This window comes from Centruroides vittatus, unplaced genomic scaffold (assembly GCF_030686945.1).
Source record: "Centruroides vittatus isolate TY-2023 unplaced genomic scaffold, ASM3068694v2 contig_817, whole genome shotgun sequence".
Taxonomy (NCBI): Eukaryota; Metazoa; Arthropoda; class Arachnida; order Scorpiones; family Buthidae; genus Centruroides; species Centruroides vittatus.
The window spans coordinates 1,822,164-1,841,635 of NW_027122532.1; the positions used below are offsets into that span (position 1 = coordinate 1,822,164).

The following is a 19,472-nucleotide window of genomic DNA, read 5'->3' on the forward strand; positions in this document are numbered from 1 at the left end:
AGTTTGAAAATGAAGCTAGAAACTTTCAAATATGTTAATAGTGGAATGAAACAAACATAAGTTGTGAAGAAGTATGATTTTGCTCAAACAATCCTAGCAACATTTTTAAAGAAGTGGAAGGAAATTGAGTGCAACATAATGGGTGGAACTTTGATTTTTTTTAGAAATATTTGAAGGTACATAATTTCAATGATGTCAATGATGCCATTGTTTACTGAAATTTGTGCACAGAATGCATTTAATCTAATCTTCACTTTCTTAATGATCTTGGTTCTTAAATTTCAAGACCTTGCTACAACAATAACCCTGGTTTAACAATACTATTTTTCTTATCCTCAAAATATTTTTGTAGTGAGGTTCAACTATATTTAATGATTTTAATTAATTAACTTTATATTTCTGTGACATGACAAAATATAGATTAATTGTTCCTGAAACCATGTTTTTACTGTGTATTGAGTATTGAATACAAGACTGTGTTATTTATTAAACACTTGGCTTTTTCCACCTTTATTTAGTTGACCTGAATTGATGTTAGCGATATCTGATATTGCTAACATTGATTCAGGTCAACTAAATAAAGGTGGAAAAAGCCAAGTGTTTAATAAATAACACAGTCTTGTGTTCAATACTCAAAAAATATAGATTGTCCTAAGTGAATTTGATAATCAGTTTTTTTTTAAATAATAATTAATTGGAAATAAATGAATAACTAAAATAATAATTTACTTAATTAACAAAATATGTATGTGCTAGGTACTATGCAACACTCAAAAAGCAAGAAGAAGATAAATTGGCAGAATTATCCCGTAAATACAGAGATCGAGTAAGTTTTTCTTTTGTAAATAATTTAAGTATTAGTCAATAAACTACCATATAGGCAGTTGGTATTTAAATTATAAATTAATATTACTCAATACATTTTTTAAACCAGTTGTTAGTTCTAACTAAATCATATGACAAAATAAGTAGTTTTTGCTTCATTCTTTACTGAAATTTGTTCCAGTTTTAAGATAAAGAAATCATGTATTTTTTTCATGAAATGACTGTTAAATCTAGCAGTCAAGTTTTGTAATAAATAAATTTGTTTTCCAAAACAAAGACAGTGGCCAAAATCCATTAGCAATTACATTTAAATAGATATTTGTTGTCATTTTCACTATATATCTAGGGACATCCTGATACTACCAATACTGTATTGCTACTTTCCTTTTGATAATGAGTACTGTTTGTACTCAATACTTTTGATCAGATATCAATACTTCTCCTTGAGTATCAGATCTGGTATCATTACATTTTTCTCAGACGGGTAATATCTGACCAAAATTGGATTTTGCAGCCAAATCCAAAATTGGATTTGGGTTTTAAAGTCAGTTTGGCCAAAACCTAAACCAAGTCTTACGCTACTTTTAGTCAAGTTAAACTTAACTTATACAAGGACAGAGAGTCTGAGTTGAGGAATCAAATCTTTTTATGGGAGCCAATTTTTAAAAATACTGAATTGGGGTCATGCACTTTTCTGCCGACTCCCCATCCCTTCTCAAATAGTAAATATTAATGATCAACAATCTATAAATTTATTACATCAGATTTCATTTTCAGAATGTATATACAGTATGCTTAGAGTTCAGATTATTATTTATAAATAATTTGTCAATTACTTGAAAAACTTGAAAATATATTGACCTTTCGAATCAACTGATATGGTATTGGCAACATTTAGTTTTTATTAGAAATCAGTTTTAATCATTTGTTAATAATAATTAACTAGATTAAAACATTTTATTTATGTTAAAATTAAAAGTTTCAATTACACAAAATGTTTCAAAATCAAGCCACAGACTGAACGGCAATAGCCAGCAAGATTTCCAGTTTCGATATCCGGTGCAGATACTGGCTGGTATTGATACTTTAAAACTATTCATGATATGGTATTGATACTTTTGCAGTATCAGAAAGTCCTTAGATATATTTAATTTATCTAAATTTATATTAAAAAAGATTAGTAAGTAGTTTAAAGTGAGAGGTTATACTTCAGTAAACAAAATTTTGATATTTTATAGGCAAAAAGTTCCCCTAAAACAAATTGTTTGATAATTTTCAAAGCATTATTTTAGAATAAAACAGTTTTATTATTTAGCTGATAAAAATTGTCTGGGAGTAAAAATTAAATTTTTTAACCATTAACAGATATTTTTAAATTATAGACATAAAAATAATATATTATCTATGCATAAAGTAAAAAAAAAAAATAAAATTTCAAGAGGCGTTTAATCTGAATAAATATCTTGACTTCTTTAACTGCTTTTAAGCTTCTCTTTGTATGTTTACATCTGTGGAGTTTTCTTTTCCAGTTTTGAGTTAGAAAATTTACAGCAGTAACTCCATATTTGCACATTTAACATGTACAAAGTTTAGTATTCTCAGCCATTTTTACTTTTTCAGCTCTGTTATACCTAACAAAGGAAAAGTATGGTGATCGGTCAAAAGATTACTTACCAAGGTTTTTTCGTTTTTTTACTCAGAACCTTTAAACATCAAGAGATGCAAATAAGTTTGGGGATTTTTCTGTATGTATGGATGTATAAATAAATAAATCAATTTTTTTGTTAAAACATGATTTTATTTTTTTCAATGTATTTGCAGCAGTTTTGCAGGACATAATTCAGTAAAATATGGAGCTTCTACTGTATATACTTATATTTCCATTACGTATTTATTTTACAAACTATTTGCAATTTTAATTTTACTTACATCTGTTACAGGCTAGAGAAAGAAGAGAGGGAGCTAATCCAGATTATCAAAATGAAGATCCTATTACGTCGACAGCAGGATACAGAGCTGTTGCACCAGATGCAAAATCGTAAGAAAATTTCATATTTATAATAAACTCTCTATTAATATGCATTAATTAATATAAATGGATTAAAGCTACTTCATCTTGTGTAACTAATTAGTTTCCAAATATGACTCATCTTCATTTTCCATTCGTATACCCGTAGAAGTGATAAACAGGCATTCCTGCATTGCTTTTTTTATTCTTCAGTGAATATCTGCAGGTTCTTGCCCTCACTATCCAAAACAAATGACTGTGCAACGTTCTTGCCAGTGCATTCTTTGAAGAAACAATCTGTAATCTGGTCTGAAGACACTACACATGCAATATTTGCTGTCTGCATGCATATCAGAGTATGAGTGTGTAAAATATTTGCATAACTGTGGTCTATGTATGGTGCAATTTTGATTTTTGAGGGTAAAATTAAGGTTACTTACTGACTTGCCTGTGTATGTTGATTTTCAGATGCATTTATTTAATTAAATGAAACTTAATGAAAAACTTGCATCTTTTAGCTTCAAAATTTATTACTTTCTGCTTTATTTGAAGGTCTTATAGTGGTTTTCTGTAGATCCCAGTATGGGCATCTGCAGAAGGGGCAAATGAGGCACTTACCTTTCCCTGGAATCAGGTTTAAAGTTCCACAAATTAAAATCATAAAAGTGATTATGATATGTAACCTTACACCCTCAACTATGGGGCGTCTTGTCTGTCTTAAAATTTTATTACAGGTTACAGTTTTAGCTTTCTGTACCTAAAAAATTAAATAAAAATTTATTGATTGAATTTTACTCCCCTGGAAAATTTTCTGCAGGTGCCCATACTTTCATGCTTTAAAACTACTGTACATGATATCTTTTCTAATGATTATTGAAGATTTTTTTAAGGTGTATGCTTGATGGGTTGAAAGGCATGAAAGTATAGAGAACTTTCATCATAATTAAACTTAAGAAAGCAAACAACCTTACGATCTTAGACAAAGAATGTAATGGATGCTTTTACTTTTCAGTGGTTTGGATGCAGCTGAAAGAAGGCGTCAAATGATTCAAGAATCTAAATTTTTGGGTGGTGACATGGAACACACTCACTTGGTGAAGGGTTTGGATTATGCTTTGTTACAAAAGGTATGTTACATTTAAAATTCTAAAGAAAAATAATTTGTTTTTATCACCAGTTAGTCTTAAAATTTTCAAACACTTTTAATTCTAGTGATTTTTGACAATTTAAACTGTTAAATGTGTTTTTAAACTATTTGAAAGAACATAATTTTTTTATTAAATTTGTACATATGAAGTATTTCAAACAATGAGACACTTGTACAGACAACTATGCATCAAACCCCAACATATTAATACAATCATAGCACAATGGCATAGCAACAGAATGTTTTTCTGTTGATCAGACTATTGGTTTGCTCTTGGTCTAATTCCTTGTACACAGGCAAAATAAACTGGATCAAAGAGATAGAAGAAAGGGTGCATGAGACACCAATCATGCCATATCAAAATAAATATATACAACATCCAGCACTCAGTACAAAGAATACAGTTGGAAGCCACCTAGTGTGGACAACATTCACAATTTCTGGTACAAAAAATTTACATTTCTGCTTCTGTTGTTGTTTAATGGAGTGTTAAGATAAATTTTATAAATTCTTATAAATATTTTGCTAATTTTGTATCCATGAATCTTAACTTTTTCTATTATTTACATTATTAAGAACCAGGAAGTAACCAAGCATTTTATGCACGCAATCAAAAAGACCATATTTCCTCAATCTGAAGACACTCCATAAGTTTTGCATAGAATTTTAAGATTTTATATGGAGGAAAATATTTTTAAATAGTTCATTTTATTAAGTTTATTTAAATAACAAAAGTTAAAACAACACAAAAATCATGGAACAGATTATGTTTGACAGATCTATTGTCATGTTTTTGTGCATGTAAAATAATTGCTCATTTTAATGCCGCATTACATTGTCATCCCAGAGGTGTTTTAAATATTACCACTAAAAAAAAAAATAGATGTTTGAATTAACCTGTCAGCTGTGCACTCGATAATCCGAAACAACACCACTGTTGCATAGATGTTTTGTGATTTTTAAAGTGGTTTTTCAATTTGCAATATCTCGCTTAAAAATTGTTGTAGATATGATCTGTTTTCGGTTTTCTATCATGTACAGTACATATTACACTTTACGATTGTTAACTTCAAAATATTGTGTGTTTAAAAAAATTAATAAAATTTAAGATTTTAAGATATTTAAAAAAATCGTTTTTTTATAAATAATTTATTAATTTGTTATATACGTTACTTAGATATGTCTATTTTATGTCAAATAAAAAAAACTGCAGCTTCCTAAATTGACGTAGAGAAATAATACGGCCTATAGATTATAACGTCGATCGGCGTGGGGGGTGGCCTTTCTAAATCTAGGTCAATACAGTTTTATTATTGATGATGTGTATTTGATTCTATTTATACGTTATTTACACTATTGTACTAATAGTAGACTATAATAAGCGATTATTACTTTATTATATTAATGACTATACATATATTTCTTATGTATTATGGAAGTACCACAATAACCAGAAGTACTTTGTTTTTTGAAAGATTTACGGCCGAATGGTTTAAAAAACATGCTTATTTGTTAAATAGGATAAATGTACATAAAAATTTTGTTAAATTCAAGCTAAAAATAGATAAGAATAATGATTTATAATTGTTTGTTTATGTTTGTAGCCGACAATGTAGCTCCGAGTTGGTATAACTTTTTCCAAGAAAGTTCCCACCCCAGAAACCCAAGTCAATGCTTATTGGTTAAAGGATAGTTATTTAGCTATAATATACCAATTAGAGCCCAACAGGCTTGCTAAGTAGGATTTTATTGTCAAATGAACAAAAGAAGGGTCTCCAGTAGACTTAACATGGAAAGGAGTTTTGTTAGTAAATTTAAAAATACAGGGTGGTAACAAATATCGTATTCATTGAAACAGACTTAGTCTTCATAGGTAAAAGCCAATCAGTACTTAAATTGTCACTAACTAGTTAATTACGAAAAAAAAATGGCACTTATTCTAACTTGAGTACTGTGCAACAGTTTAACGAAAACCGGTTATTCCAATGGGAGTACTTTGCAAACAACTAATTAAATGCTCATTACCAGCAACGTTTAACTGGTGGGACTAGAGTAGGATAATCGACAGCATATGTTGTTGGTACAAGTGTCACATGTTCACTTGCAATGTAAGAGGTACTCAGTTGTAAATAGTAAGATGCATTGGCATATCTTAGAATTGAGGAATTATGATCTATGATACTTATATTTTTTCATATACAATTAATTTTTGATCATTGTTATATTACTAAAGGTAAGAAGTGAAATTACAAGTAAAGAAAAAGAAGAAGAAGAATTAGAAAGAGTTCTCTTAAAACATCAGTAAGTAAATAATTAATTACTACTACGATTTCTGTAAGAATATTATTATTGTTCCAAATGTTTTTTTTTATTTAATGATTAAAGTCATGTAATTTCTTCTTTGTTTTTAATTGAAACATATGATTGTTCTCAAAACAGATGAATTTTCATCATTTTTTTTCAAATGATGTGTTCACAGAACAAAAATTAAATTATCTATCCATCCTATTTATCTAAATTAAAAGTTTATTCATTTTAATTATTGGTGTATTATTTTAATGTTGGTCTATAAAACTAAAGCTATTTGCCAAATTTAAGAAAAAAATTTTTCATTTTCATAACACACTAGTTAATTAACACAACACAAGTTAATTAAATACAAGACCTTAAAACACTAAGTCCAATTCATTTTGTGCCAGTAATTACAATTAATAACCTTCTAATTGTAATTATTAGTATATTACAATTAAAAATACAGTTCAGCTCATATTTTGCTTATAGAGTAGAGTAAATGATGATTTCATGTGTAATTTGTACATTTTGAATGAATCCATTTCAAGTAAAATATAAAATTGTTATTTTTTCAAATGGAGCATGAAGTAATCATTTTTTATATGCAATGTTATGTGTGAATTCTTCGAAAACTGAAAGTATATTTGCCTGTGTGTAAACTGTTATAGAAACTGAATGCTTACGAAAGAAAATTGTTTTTGTTACGAATTGTTTTTATGAATAAAAAGAATAACAAAATGATTGTTAATTTGTGTTTAAAAACTAAAAAGAAATTTTGAAAGTGGTTTATCGATTTGTTAATGTTTCATTAGCAATGGAAAAATTTATGATTGAAGAGGAAGGTAAAGCATGTGTTCTATGAATTAATGATGCAATAATTTGCAGTATGTATATTTTACCTTCTCTCTAGAACTTTAGAATTGAAGTGAGCTATTGCAATTATATACAATAAAACTTCCATATGAGTGTTCTGCAAGTTGGAATTATGGGAATTATATAGATCTTTGTTTATTATTTTATAAATGCCAAGAAAAGAGAAATGAATTCAAGTTATTTTGATGTTGGGGTGCAAGAAGTTGTCATTCAGACTTCCATGTCTGATTTGTAGAAAGTTTGATTGCAGACTGGTAAACTCTTTGGTGACTTCACTTTGAGAGGTTCTGTCATCAAAATAACTTAAATTTATTCCTTCTTACTCAACAATCTTCATTGTTTTGATTAAGAAAGTTCATCATAACTCCTATGAATCCAGAGTTGGACATCCCTTATAATTAATTTGGGTATTTATTATAGAATTTATCTTTGTTCAAAAGCGATTTTTATTGTCATATTGTCAGGAGTTGGTAACTTCATCACTAAGTCATGATATCAATAAATAATTATTATTTTTTTAATTTTAAAGTTTAATTAAATGCTAATGTAGAGTGAAGCAAGTTATTTCTACATTATTTGATGCATTTTAAATTTTATTCTCATATATTTCACACTTACAAGGATTGTTCTCATTTAGTCACATAGTTTTAAGTGTTTTGAGATCATAAACTAATTAAACATTGGAAATCTTAAACAATTTTGTCAATAAAAAATCTATAATAAAACATTGTTATAAGTTTAAAAGTTTGATGTTTATTCTGCTTTTAATATCTTCAAACTTTTACAGCTGGAGGTAGGTTGTTAACAGTTCATAAAAAGATGAAATTAATAGATAATCTGAAGATTTTAAACAAAATAAATAGTTGAATTTGGTTAAAGATTACTGCTTTTTTAAAGATGTGCATTTTAAAAATTAATAACAGCAACCTCAACACAACACTTAAAATAAAATTACATTTAATAATTTCTCATGTATAAATGTACATGAGAAAATATATTACTTTTAATTAATCAATATTCTGACTTTAATCAACCAATATAATGTTAATTTTGATACGTTTTAACTAAAGATATGTTGTTAATTATATAAATTTTACATGAGTATGCATTCGATGCTAATATCTTATTTCTGTGCTATAAATATTCAGAGATAAAGAAGAGGAGGAAGAAATTATGTTCAGAACAAAAATGGGTAAGTAATAAATATATATTAATAAAATTATTTATAGTTTTACAAATTAACTAAGTAGAATTTTATTATGTTGTATTTAGGGCGAAATATATATCGCTGCTTGTTTAAAAGTAAGCATCCCGAGAAGAACGAATTGTTTTTACCGAGTCGCATGGCTTACATCATAGATTTAGAGGATGATTACACCGAAAGTGATATCCCGACCACTCTCATTCGTAGTAAAGCTGACTGTCCCAGTTTTGAGGTAACAAAAAATTTATAAAGAAAACATTTTAGAATTTTAATGGCATGAATATCTGAGCATAAAAAAAATATTTTTTATTTATTTAAATGCAGTCTCAGACAACTTTGACAACTAATGACATCGTCATCAACAAGTTGACACAAATTTTGTCTTATTTAAGACAAGGATTAGCTAATAAACGAGCTAAGAAGAAAGATAAGGGTAAAATGAAAGAAGAAGAAAAAGGAAAATCAAAGCCCGCTGATGACAGGTGCATATATTATTAAGAATGTAGATAAGTATTAAAAATAAAAGGCTTAAAAGAACGCTATTCAAAACAGTTATGGAATGATATAATATTGGGAGGGTTTCACAAGAAAATAGAAATATTACATTGAATAAAATTTAAATAAAATAGAACTCATTAAACATGTGCTGGTGATTGCATTCATAAAAGAATAAAATGAAATTAAGATAAAATACAAAACAATATAACAGTGTTTAAATAAAGTACATGTATAAGACATAAGTATGAGTAAAAATACAAATATAATAACATAAATAAAATGTTAAGGTATGACTTAATTTTTAGCAGTAAAATTTTACAAGGTAGAATAAATAATTTTGAGTTTAATACAAAGCTATCTAATAAACCTTGTTAATTTATTTGATTTTATTTCATTTGATATGACAATTTATGCTTTTATACTGAAGCATTATGAAATGAAGCATTAAAATTGATTAAAATATTAATTCTTACAATTTTTACGTAGTAATATCAACAGTTCTGAATCTTTTATGAAATATTTGGATTATAATTTTGCAGATAACTTTATTATTATTTATATAATTGTCATTAAATGTATAATAATTAAAATTTTACAGCATTTATGGAGAAATTGGTGATTACGTTCCTTCAACCGAAAGAAGGGAGAGGGACCGAGATAGAGATAAAAATAGAGATAAGAAACGTTCTTATTTTGAAAAACCAAGTAATGAGGTTTGTAAGTTTTAAACTACTGTAAATAGGATAAATAATACTTTAATAAGCATTATTATTATTATGAATTAATTAATTATTTTATAACATTTTTATTAATTGTAATGATTGTTTTATTTTGTTGATTTAATGAAAATTTGATAAACCAAGAGCTTGAGTATTCATATAATTTTTTTTTAAATCAAATTTATATAAAATAAAAATAAATCTTTATTGTTTCCAGTTTTTATATCAATAAACAATCATTATTAAATAAGTAAACAGTTTGTTATGTTATCTTTCTCTCCCTTTTTGTGTTATTTGCATATTACTTTACCTATAATGATTATTTTGTATATTTTTAGAGTCTATAATTCATAAATTTTAAAATATGATAGTGAAAGTGAAAATATTCAATAAAAATTCTTTTGCTTCTCATTTGTGTTATGTTAGTTAAAGTAAATTATGGAAGAAGTAATAATTAGTTTATTCATTAAGCTTGGTTTATGCTGTTGTATGAACTGCTATGGATGAACAAAACAAACACTAATCAAAACATGTCCACATTATAATATATGACATAAGTAAACAAGGACAAATGTTAGTTGTAAAAACTTGATTGGCAGAACAAACTGAAGTTTAGCAAACGTAGAAGTATTTTCAACTCCTAATGAACCAGTCAACCACTTGTAAAGAAGGGACAAACTGAGAATTCGTATCTACTTCATAGCAGTTCATATGACAACACGAACCTAACTTTACAGAAATATATTATACTTTTATTACATATAATTTTAAAATAATTTCAGGATGAAAGAGATAGAATCAGAGAGAAAGAGAGAGATAAAGTAAGTATTACTTTTTAACCTTTAAATTTGGAAAAATTCAAAGATTAAAAAAGTCACCAAAACTGCACTAAATAAATAAATCACTAAAATATGCTTATAAAGTTACAAAAGTACAATATAATTGTTTATTCTGTTGAAGTTTAAATAGATTTCGTTTAGCTAATGTAGAAGTAATTTTCAGTAATCTTAATAAATGACAGATGAGAGCAGACATAAACAAATATGATTTTTCTCTACTGTTGAGGTTATCTGAAGTTAATTTTCGGGTTTTATTTACTTGGAAATTAATTTAAAATACCGTAATCAGTGGGGGAGAATTATGTTTGTTTGTAGTTAGTTACATTTTTTACTCTCCTGTGGGTTCCTTTCTAGTAAGTCCATTATGGGTTTGGCCAGGCACATAATGGAATGATCAGGTGGTGAGAGATGGGGCCTGATGTATCCAAATAGACCATCTCCCCAAAAAAATTCCTGGGTATTTTTAATTCATCCAGATTCAATCTTGTTTTCTCCATCTCTTAATTTCTTGGCCATTATAATAATTTATATGACTGTTGCATTCAACAAAAGGAAATTATGTAACTTGAAGGTGTTGAGCATCTGTAATAGTTCACATTGTTCTATTTTTAGAATGTTTAGTGAAAATGTCCTGTTATTACTAACTTATATTCTCATAAAAATATAATTTATTATTTATTAACATATATAGAAATAATTATTTAACGTTAAATTTAATGAATAATTTTATATTTTCAGGATTCAAGATTATCCGGGTGGGGATCATCAGATTTAAAGTATTCTTTTATATTTTTTTTGCATTTATATTTTTATTTGTTAATACTTAACCTTCATTTACTTAATTTTTATAATTAAAATTTTTTTGATATATTTGAATCTTTAATGTTGATTTTTTGTATGTTTTAAAAATTTAAACTTGTTTTTACTACTAATTTATGTAATTTTTTTGCTCCTTTTTTAATATTTAACTTAATTTAAAACAAAAATTTTTTATAAATTTATTGGATAAGGTAAGAAAAATGTTCCTTATTTAAAGAAGAATATAGTCACAAATTCAAAAATTCTTAACTTAAAATTATACAATACACAATTTATAATATAAACCTTACTCAACTCTTACAACATTAATCTATAAACTTATCTAAAGAAGGATTGGAATATTTAAATTGAAACTGTAATAAGTAAAAATAGTGTAGCCAAAAAGTCACTTGCAAAATGAGGAAAGAGGACATATTGCAAATTACAGATGAAATACAAACTGTAAATGACTTTAACAATGCTTGATACAGTCAGTGTAACAGTCAAGTCAAGACTGGTGTGAGTACGTCAAAGTGAGTACGTCAAAGTGTTATCCACACACTCAAATACACTGTTGTACACAATACAGGACTTCACGTATCATTGCTGCACGAGGTAGTATGTGATGTTCTGCATCATTTTGTGAAGAATGATACCAAGTCACTGTTGCCCCCGAAACAATAAGAACAGCAATTACTCTATTTGACAAGTAACTTTTTGGCCAAACTGTAAAGAAATATTACTCTACTGGACAAATTTGGAACATTCAAATTTCTTAGAATTGTGAATTTATTTACATGAATTTTCTCATTTTAATTTAGTTTTAATGCTAAATTTATTGGAAAGTTAATTATCAATATAAAATAATAACTAATTTGCTACTTTTTGATAAAATATTATTTGTTGGCAAACAATTGGACTTAAAATCCAATCTAAACTCATGTATTTTATCATATCATTTAGATTGGGCCCTCATTTTTTATACATTATCTACATTGGCCAACTGCACAAATGAAACAGACTCGCATAACTCTGTGAGCAACTACTTTTATTTTACACAAAGAACTTAAAGCAAATCAGTTATTATTAACTGTTTGTAAACATTTTAATAGAAAAACAATTTAGTCATTTCTGTGTTTTTGTATATCATACATTTTTCTTGATTTACAATTTTATTATTGAATTTATTAATTTTTACAATCTTATTTCATTTTTGTTAATGTTTATGTTCCTAAATGTTATAAGAAGTGATAATTTGAATGTGTAAAATTCATAAGAGCATAAAATCATTATTAATAATGACTATTCTTACCCAAAATTTTAAAGATTCAAAATTAAATGAGAAAAAGTTTTTGAATTTGTGACCATTTTATCACTAAACATAAAAAGATTAGTTAATTCCAAATTTTTTGCAGGTTAGAACATGATTCGGAAAGAGGCGAAAAAAGAAGGTAATATTATTTTTATAATTTTGCTTTTTTCCCCATTAAATGTATGTTGTTTTTAATAGTACAATGATTTTTGTAGTTTAGGATCGGCATTCAAAACAGACGATCGTCGGCTGAAAGCAAAATTAACAAGTAAATTGGAAAGGGATATGCCCGAGAGTTACGCCGAGTGCTATCCTGGGTAAGTGAATGAAGATATATACACACACACATACATAGTCAACCCTCAATTAATTGGATTCCAGTTTAATAGATTTTGGAAATAGACTAAAAATTAATGGAACCCAAAACACAGTTAATTCCACACTGTTTAGGTTACTATTTTAGCATTTGTTTTACATCAACTTTTATGTTTCAAATCATTTACATGCAGTAATTTTTTATCATTTATATACTGACTTTTTGATTTTCGTATTCATTATTATTTAGACACCTCTAGAAAAACTAAGAGACAATCAGAAATTAAAGACACTCTTGCACTGTTATTATAATCGAGACTTGACTGTATATACAATATAAAGAAAGATAACATCTTAAAAATATGAATCTGCTATTCTGATCTTTTTTGGAATACGTTTTACTTAAAAGGTATTGCATACCATGCACGATAAAACATAACTTTATATATACAAAGTTAATTGAAGATTTATTTTATTTTTTTTTTTTTAAATACAAAAAATTTCATAAATTTCTCTTTCCTTCCATCTTTTGTGTCCATCGGCAGTCCAGAACAAATTTATATGTGGAGATGATCTTTCCTTAGAAGCTATGGCTCCACAGCAATATGCAAACTGGAACAACGTCCTCTGGAGATTAACCAAATTCACAATAAAATACATTAAGTGAAGTAAATATTTAAAAAACTTGGCAGACTGTGTTTAATTTTTAAAATACAAAAAATTTCGTTAAAAAATTTTATTGTAAATTTGGCTAATCTCCTGATGACGCTGTTCCAGTTTACATATTGTTGCAGGGTCGTAGTCTCTAGGAAAGGTAATCTCTGCATATAAATTTGTTCTGGGCTGCTGATGGACATAAAAGACAGAAGGAAAGCAAAGAAGTTTGCAAAACTTTTTGTAGTTTAAAAATTAAACACCATCTGTCAAGTTTTTTTAATATTTACTTCATTTAATTTGTTTGTTTTTAATTGTGTAAATGTCTTGATTTTCAATACCAGTAGATTAATAAAAAGAGCAGTTAATAAATTTAATAGTCATAAAATAAATTTCCCTATATGATTTTCTATACAATTGACATACAAATTTTTTTCATATTCTTTTCTATTCTGACAATATGAATTGAATCTTAAATTATCCAAGAAGAATGTCTGAGTTTACTCAAATGAATTAATCCAAAAGCCTTCTAGTAAAGTGTATTTTACTTTGACATTGTTGTTTCTGTTTCAGTTTCAGTTTAACATTCTCTTTACATACGTATCAATCAAGAGAGGTGTTTAGAGAGTAATGAATATGAATTTGATGGTATACAAGGTGCTTAATAAAATCCTTACACATTCACATAACTGATAAATCCAGATAGCAGTACAGTTATGAGTGTGATGTATAGTTATTGTAAAGCAGTGGTTCTTAACCTTTTAGTGATGAGGGACCATTTATCAAAATTTTTCTCTTGCCATGGACCACGAGCTGTTTGGCAGTAATATAAGTTCTTATAAGGTTGTTCTATAAATTAAACATGTATAAAATTATTCGAAACCAAGAGTATTATATTATTTGCGAAAATGTTACATTAATTATATTATATTAGTGCAATTTTTGTAACTGCATAGTGTTTACCAACTGATGGATTCTTTGTTCAGTGCTACTCAAAGCCAAACGCATGTCAGCACTGGCATCCAACCGATTTCGATGTTTATTTTTAATTATCAAAAGCACTGAGAATTCTTGCTTGCATAAATATGTGGTTGAAAATAAAGTTAGGTACCGTAAAGCAATTTCTCGAATTTTAGAGAAAGCAATAGCTTTATGGCTCCAAAAATCTTCAAGATTAATTCCTGTCTCGAAAGTATCCTTGCAGTTACTATCGTGTTACATTTCAATTAATTCTTTTTGTATTTTATCCGGCATTTCAGAAATGTTGACTATGAAAGGATTGTGGATCAGTTTCCGAATAATGCCTTCCAGGAGGTCTTTTAAAGGAAACTGGCCCCTATTCAGGTGTTACAAACGTGGAGAAAACCCGGAGAACTCCACGTGGCCAGCCCGTCCGAACGCAGTGGGAACTCGCGACCAAACTCTCAGTGTTTAGCGACAGAACCGCTCGGCCACTGGTGGGCATCTCAGCACACTGTCTGTCAATAATTGGGTTTAATGTATCAAACGCAGAAAAATTCTCTCTTTCAACTTTGCTGATCAATAGGTCGATTTTAGCGATAAACGTACTGATTTTATCTTCAAATGCAAATATATTGCTAGTGCCTTCCAATTTCATATTTCCTGACCGTTGCAGTTGAAGGTTCAATTTATTTAGTTTGTGCAAAAAAATCCACTAAATAAGCAAAATGTATTTGAAATTTGAACTGACAAAACTCGTCGTCATTTATTTAATAATTTTAGGATGACTTCACGGACCACTTCGGGTGCTTTCAGGGACCACCAGTGGTCCACGGACCACCGGTTAAGAACCACTGTTGTAAAGTGACTGTGTGCTTCTCTTTAGCAGTAAAATTTGGAAGTTAGTGCTCTCATCTTGAAAAAGATGCAAGTTACAGTAAAAGTTACTTATAAAGTTGTGGAGTATGGCTGATTTAGTACTAAAAGACACACTATATACATGAATGGTGTGAATAGAAGGCATGAAGTGCTAATTTGTCAATATTCAAATCACCATTGCATCACAGTGCATGGGCACTGAAACAAAGTGTTAGACACAGACATGGTAAATTATTCTAATGAATAAAAAGAAACTCTGTTAGATACAAATGTGTATTTCATATTCTGTTCCTATTTCTCACAATTTGCTGCTTTGTGATGTGATCCTTTAAATCTTTTGTAAAAATTTATCAAATTAAATAATTGTTATTGGACAAAAAAATTTATTCCAATGATCCAAAATACATTTAAATTTCTTAAATATTATTAAAATTATGATTACTGCTGAAAATTAAATATCAATATTTCATTATATTATTATTAAATTTTCAAAAACTAAACAACTGAATTTTGTTTAGTGCACCAGAAAATGAAGATGCCGTTGCAGATAGCGACGACGAGGTCGATTATTCAAAGATGGACATGGTAAGAATGGTTTACATTTTAGATGTTTCGTATTAATAAATATATTTTGTTGTTTTACTGCAAAAAATTTATTTTCTAAATGATTCTTAAACATTAATTTGCATATTGATAACTTAAATATAAATTAAAGAAGCTATATTTTATTGTAATTAATAGGGAAACAAGAAAGGGCCCATTGGTAGATGGGATTTTGACACTCAGGAAGAATACAGTGAATATATGAGTAATAAAGAAGCTCTACCCAAGTAAGAATATTTTAATTTTTTGTTCATGCCATGTTACCATTGTAATCCATTTTTTGATATTTACAATTACTTTTATTACATACGGGGTGTTCAGAAAGTCACTGTGCACTTATATATTTATTAACAGACATGTTTCAATATAGAATATGGGAGGTAAATACGAAGACAATTTATACAATGAAGATTTATACAACATGAGACAATTTTAAACAATGTTGAAAGTTACCCCCATTAGTATCAATACAGGCTTGGATCCCACTTATTTTGCTTCTAGACAGTGCTATCAGTTGCTTGCTGGAAAGACCAAATGAATTACTGTTATTGCTGCTATAAAGTCATCCAGGGTGTGCGAACAATCTCGGTACATTGCAGATTTTGCCGCTCCTCATAGATAAATGTCTGGTGGATTTGGATCTGGTGAGCATAGGGTCACACGTCTTTCGAAATTATGCAATAATATGATTAGAAAAGTGTACGATGACTTTCTGGTCACCCTGTATTATAATATAAAATTTAATGTATTCATTCATTCAATTTGAAACTGTGTCTTTTATCTATATTTATCCTTATTATGCAATGAAACACACTCAATAGGCACCTGGCTTTAAATCGTCTATATTCTGTCATCTGGGTGCTGATATGTGTTTCAGGCACTCTCCCCTCTTCTGTTGGTTCTTTGTTATTCCATATTTAATACCATATATAAACATATGGCATCCTTGCCTCTTCAGATAGCCACAAGTGATTTCTTTACAATTCTTAGTGTCAAAACGACATTTTACATTCTCTGTTTTTGTTACACCTTTGGCTCACAAAGGCATAAGAAGAACAGAGTGTAATTTACAAAGTATGATCAATGCCATAACATGAAAACTGTCCTAGTTTCATATTAGTGCAGATGCTTGACCCTGAAGATGCAGTATTTGTTTCTTGTGCTTTGTTTTATTTAGTTTTGTGTTTATTGAGGTTCCTCCTAGATAAACACAAGTGGATTAAAGATGTGCAGGTTAGTCACATGATTGTGTTAATCTGTTAACCTGGCATTATGGGGAACCAGATTCCAACCTAGTCCAAACCACCATAATCTATCAAGGACAATATAGATTGGGACATTGTTTTCTCATTCCTCATGCTTGCCAATTACATTACCAACATTAGGACTGTTGCAATGAGTACAGCTAAGATTGGCCTCATAGCTTTTTAGGTGGTGATGCCTTCCATCAACCAGCAAAGGAAGAGTTACAGTAGCTGTAGAACTATTGCTTGTCTACCAACTTAAAAACCAGCTAGTTGTTATGCCAAGTGATTTGGCAAGGAAAGGAAGGATCTTTATCATCTAAAAATTCTAACCAAAAATATTTTTAAAGTAATATCTTCAATTGCTGTATTAATAATAGTTTCTTCTAAAATTAATTATTCAATTTTTATGCTTAGTTTTAGTTAGTTATACTTTGTTTTAGTTTTGAAATGTAATTAACGTTAAGTTACTTCTTTAAAAATTAGAGCCGCCTTTCAGTACGGCGTAAAAATGGCCGACGGCCGAAAAACCCGGAGAACGGGAACGGGCAAACGAGACGAGAAACAAAAATTGGATCGTGAATTACAGAAAATCAATCAGGTTAGTTAAAATTCCATTTTTACACTTCCACTTACAATTTATAATTTTGATTGTTTTATCATATTTCATAGATTATCGCTCGCAGGAAGGCAACGGAAGCAGAAGGACATTCGGCACCGGCTTTGTAAGTGTGATTTGATTTCATTTTTTAAAATTTGTATTTAAATTAGAAACTTTTATTACGATTCTGCAAATACAGTTTATCATATCAAACATTTGTCTCAATAACATAGAAAAATGTTAAATTACAATGGTGTAGATTTTGTTTAGAAAAAGCTTGATTATAGGATTATAAAATTATGGGAAATTTTAATTACCAAAAAAAAGAAAAGAAAACAATGAAAAAACCTTTACAAATAAAGGAAAATGTTATGAAATTGAAGCCTCTCTCGATCAGGTTAAGAGGGACAAAGTGCAGATAGGACATACTTTATATGATTATGGAAGGTATCTATTTACAGAATATGTGGAAATGCTGCAGGATAACTTGCAGTCAATGGTGAGAAAAAATTTTCCGGAAGGGCTACCGTCCAATGCGGATAATCATAAAAAAGAAGGTGAAAAATGTTTAATTACAGGCACTCACCGAGTAGAAATGGAAGAGCCTTTCTTAAAAAGAAGAGAGATGGTTAAAAATTAGAAGTCAATAAATAACATGAATTTATAAACATTTTTTGGACACTTTAAATGATGTAACTAATGCTTTTATGCACAAAAACTGATTCTCTAATCTCTCTCTCTCTCTCTCTCTCTCTCTCACAGCTGTTAGATTTTCGGTTATTAATTTTTTTAGAAGTATCAGAGTTTTATATTTCTCGTAATTAGAAAGGGATTAAGTGCAATTGTTTAGATAAATTCTACAAAGATTAATTTTGATTATTGAAATTAATTATTTTGTGAAAATTCTTTTTTCTTTCTAGTTAGTCCTATCCTAAATGGGGTAGGACTAATAATGCAACAAATATATCTTCTCTATTCTAGTCTGTTTGCTACCATAGCACTGTTTAGCCCACTTTCACCATGGATTGAGAATGTTAAAGTAGCAACAATGCTCTCTTCTATGCAGTTCCTCTATTTCCTCTTTAATCTCGGGGCATTTATATAAATTATATTAAAAAAGCCTTTTCTTGCCCAAAGAATGGAGTGAATTAAAAACTAAAAAATAAGACCATTTTATTACTTTAGTTTGGATAAAATTTTTTTAAATGGTTAGTTTCCTATTGGTGGAAAACATCATCTAAATAATAGTAAAGTGAGAGGTATTTAGATTTATACCAAATCTCTAGATATACAGAGTAGCCCAAAAATTAATTAACCAAGATTATACATTACTTTAAGAAATCGGAACTTGGCACATTACTTACAATTTGGTGCTCTAAATATATCTCAAGTGGCATTCTGTATACATTATGGAAAATTAATGGTGGAGAGACTTTTCTAACATACGAATATTTTACTATAATTGAATTAAAATATAAAAATTTTTTGAGATTTATAATATTCTAATAATAATCTATTTTCAGGGGCGAGACGGAATACAAGAGACCTCGATACTAAAGAATCAACGTCATCTGGACCTATTATGTGTATACATCTCCACGTAACAAACGTGTCGTTTGCAAATATATTTAATAGCATTATACTTAGGATTAGTAAGTAATTAAGATTTTGAAAACAAATAAAACCGTAACTAATAATGAA

General features: G+C 28.5%; 1 protein-coding gene across 2 annotated transcripts in view; it reads left to right on the top strand.

Annotated features, from left to right (window-relative positions):
- beag (IC cytokine homolog beag) overlaps window positions 1–19,472 on the top strand; it is a 48,836-nt gene extending 29,364 nt beyond the window's left edge. Inside the window, exons 5-21 of one of the 2 annotated variants that reach the window (XM_067278732.1) lie at window positions 757–826; window positions 2,766–2,863; window positions 3,846–3,960; window positions 6,214–6,281; window positions 8,294–8,337; window positions 8,418–8,581; window positions 8,674–8,831; window positions 9,446–9,560; window positions 10,349–10,387; window positions 11,144–11,181; window positions 12,619–12,654; window positions 12,731–12,832; window positions 15,842–15,908; window positions 16,065–16,153; window positions 17,657–17,771; window positions 17,843–17,895; window positions 19,295–19,472. In XM_067278732.1, the coding sequence (XP_067134833.1) occupies window positions 757–826; window positions 2,766–2,863; window positions 3,846–3,960; window positions 6,214–6,281; window positions 8,294–8,337; window positions 8,418–8,581; window positions 8,674–8,831; window positions 9,446–9,560; window positions 10,349–10,387; window positions 11,144–11,181; window positions 12,619–12,654; window positions 12,731–12,832; window positions 15,842–15,908; window positions 16,065–16,153; window positions 17,657–17,771; window positions 17,843–17,895; window positions 19,295–19,328 (1,405 nt within the window). In that variant the 3' untranslated portion in view covers window positions 19,329–19,472. The remainder of the gene's footprint in view (window positions 1–756; window positions 827–2,765; window positions 2,864–3,845; window positions 3,961–6,213; window positions 6,282–8,293; window positions 8,338–8,417; window positions 8,582–8,673; window positions 8,832–9,445; window positions 9,561–10,348; window positions 10,388–11,143; window positions 11,182–12,618; window positions 12,655–12,730; window positions 12,833–15,841; window positions 15,909–16,064; window positions 16,154–17,656; window positions 17,772–17,842; window positions 17,896–19,294) is intronic. The other variant, XM_067278733.1, reaches the window with a different exon arrangement.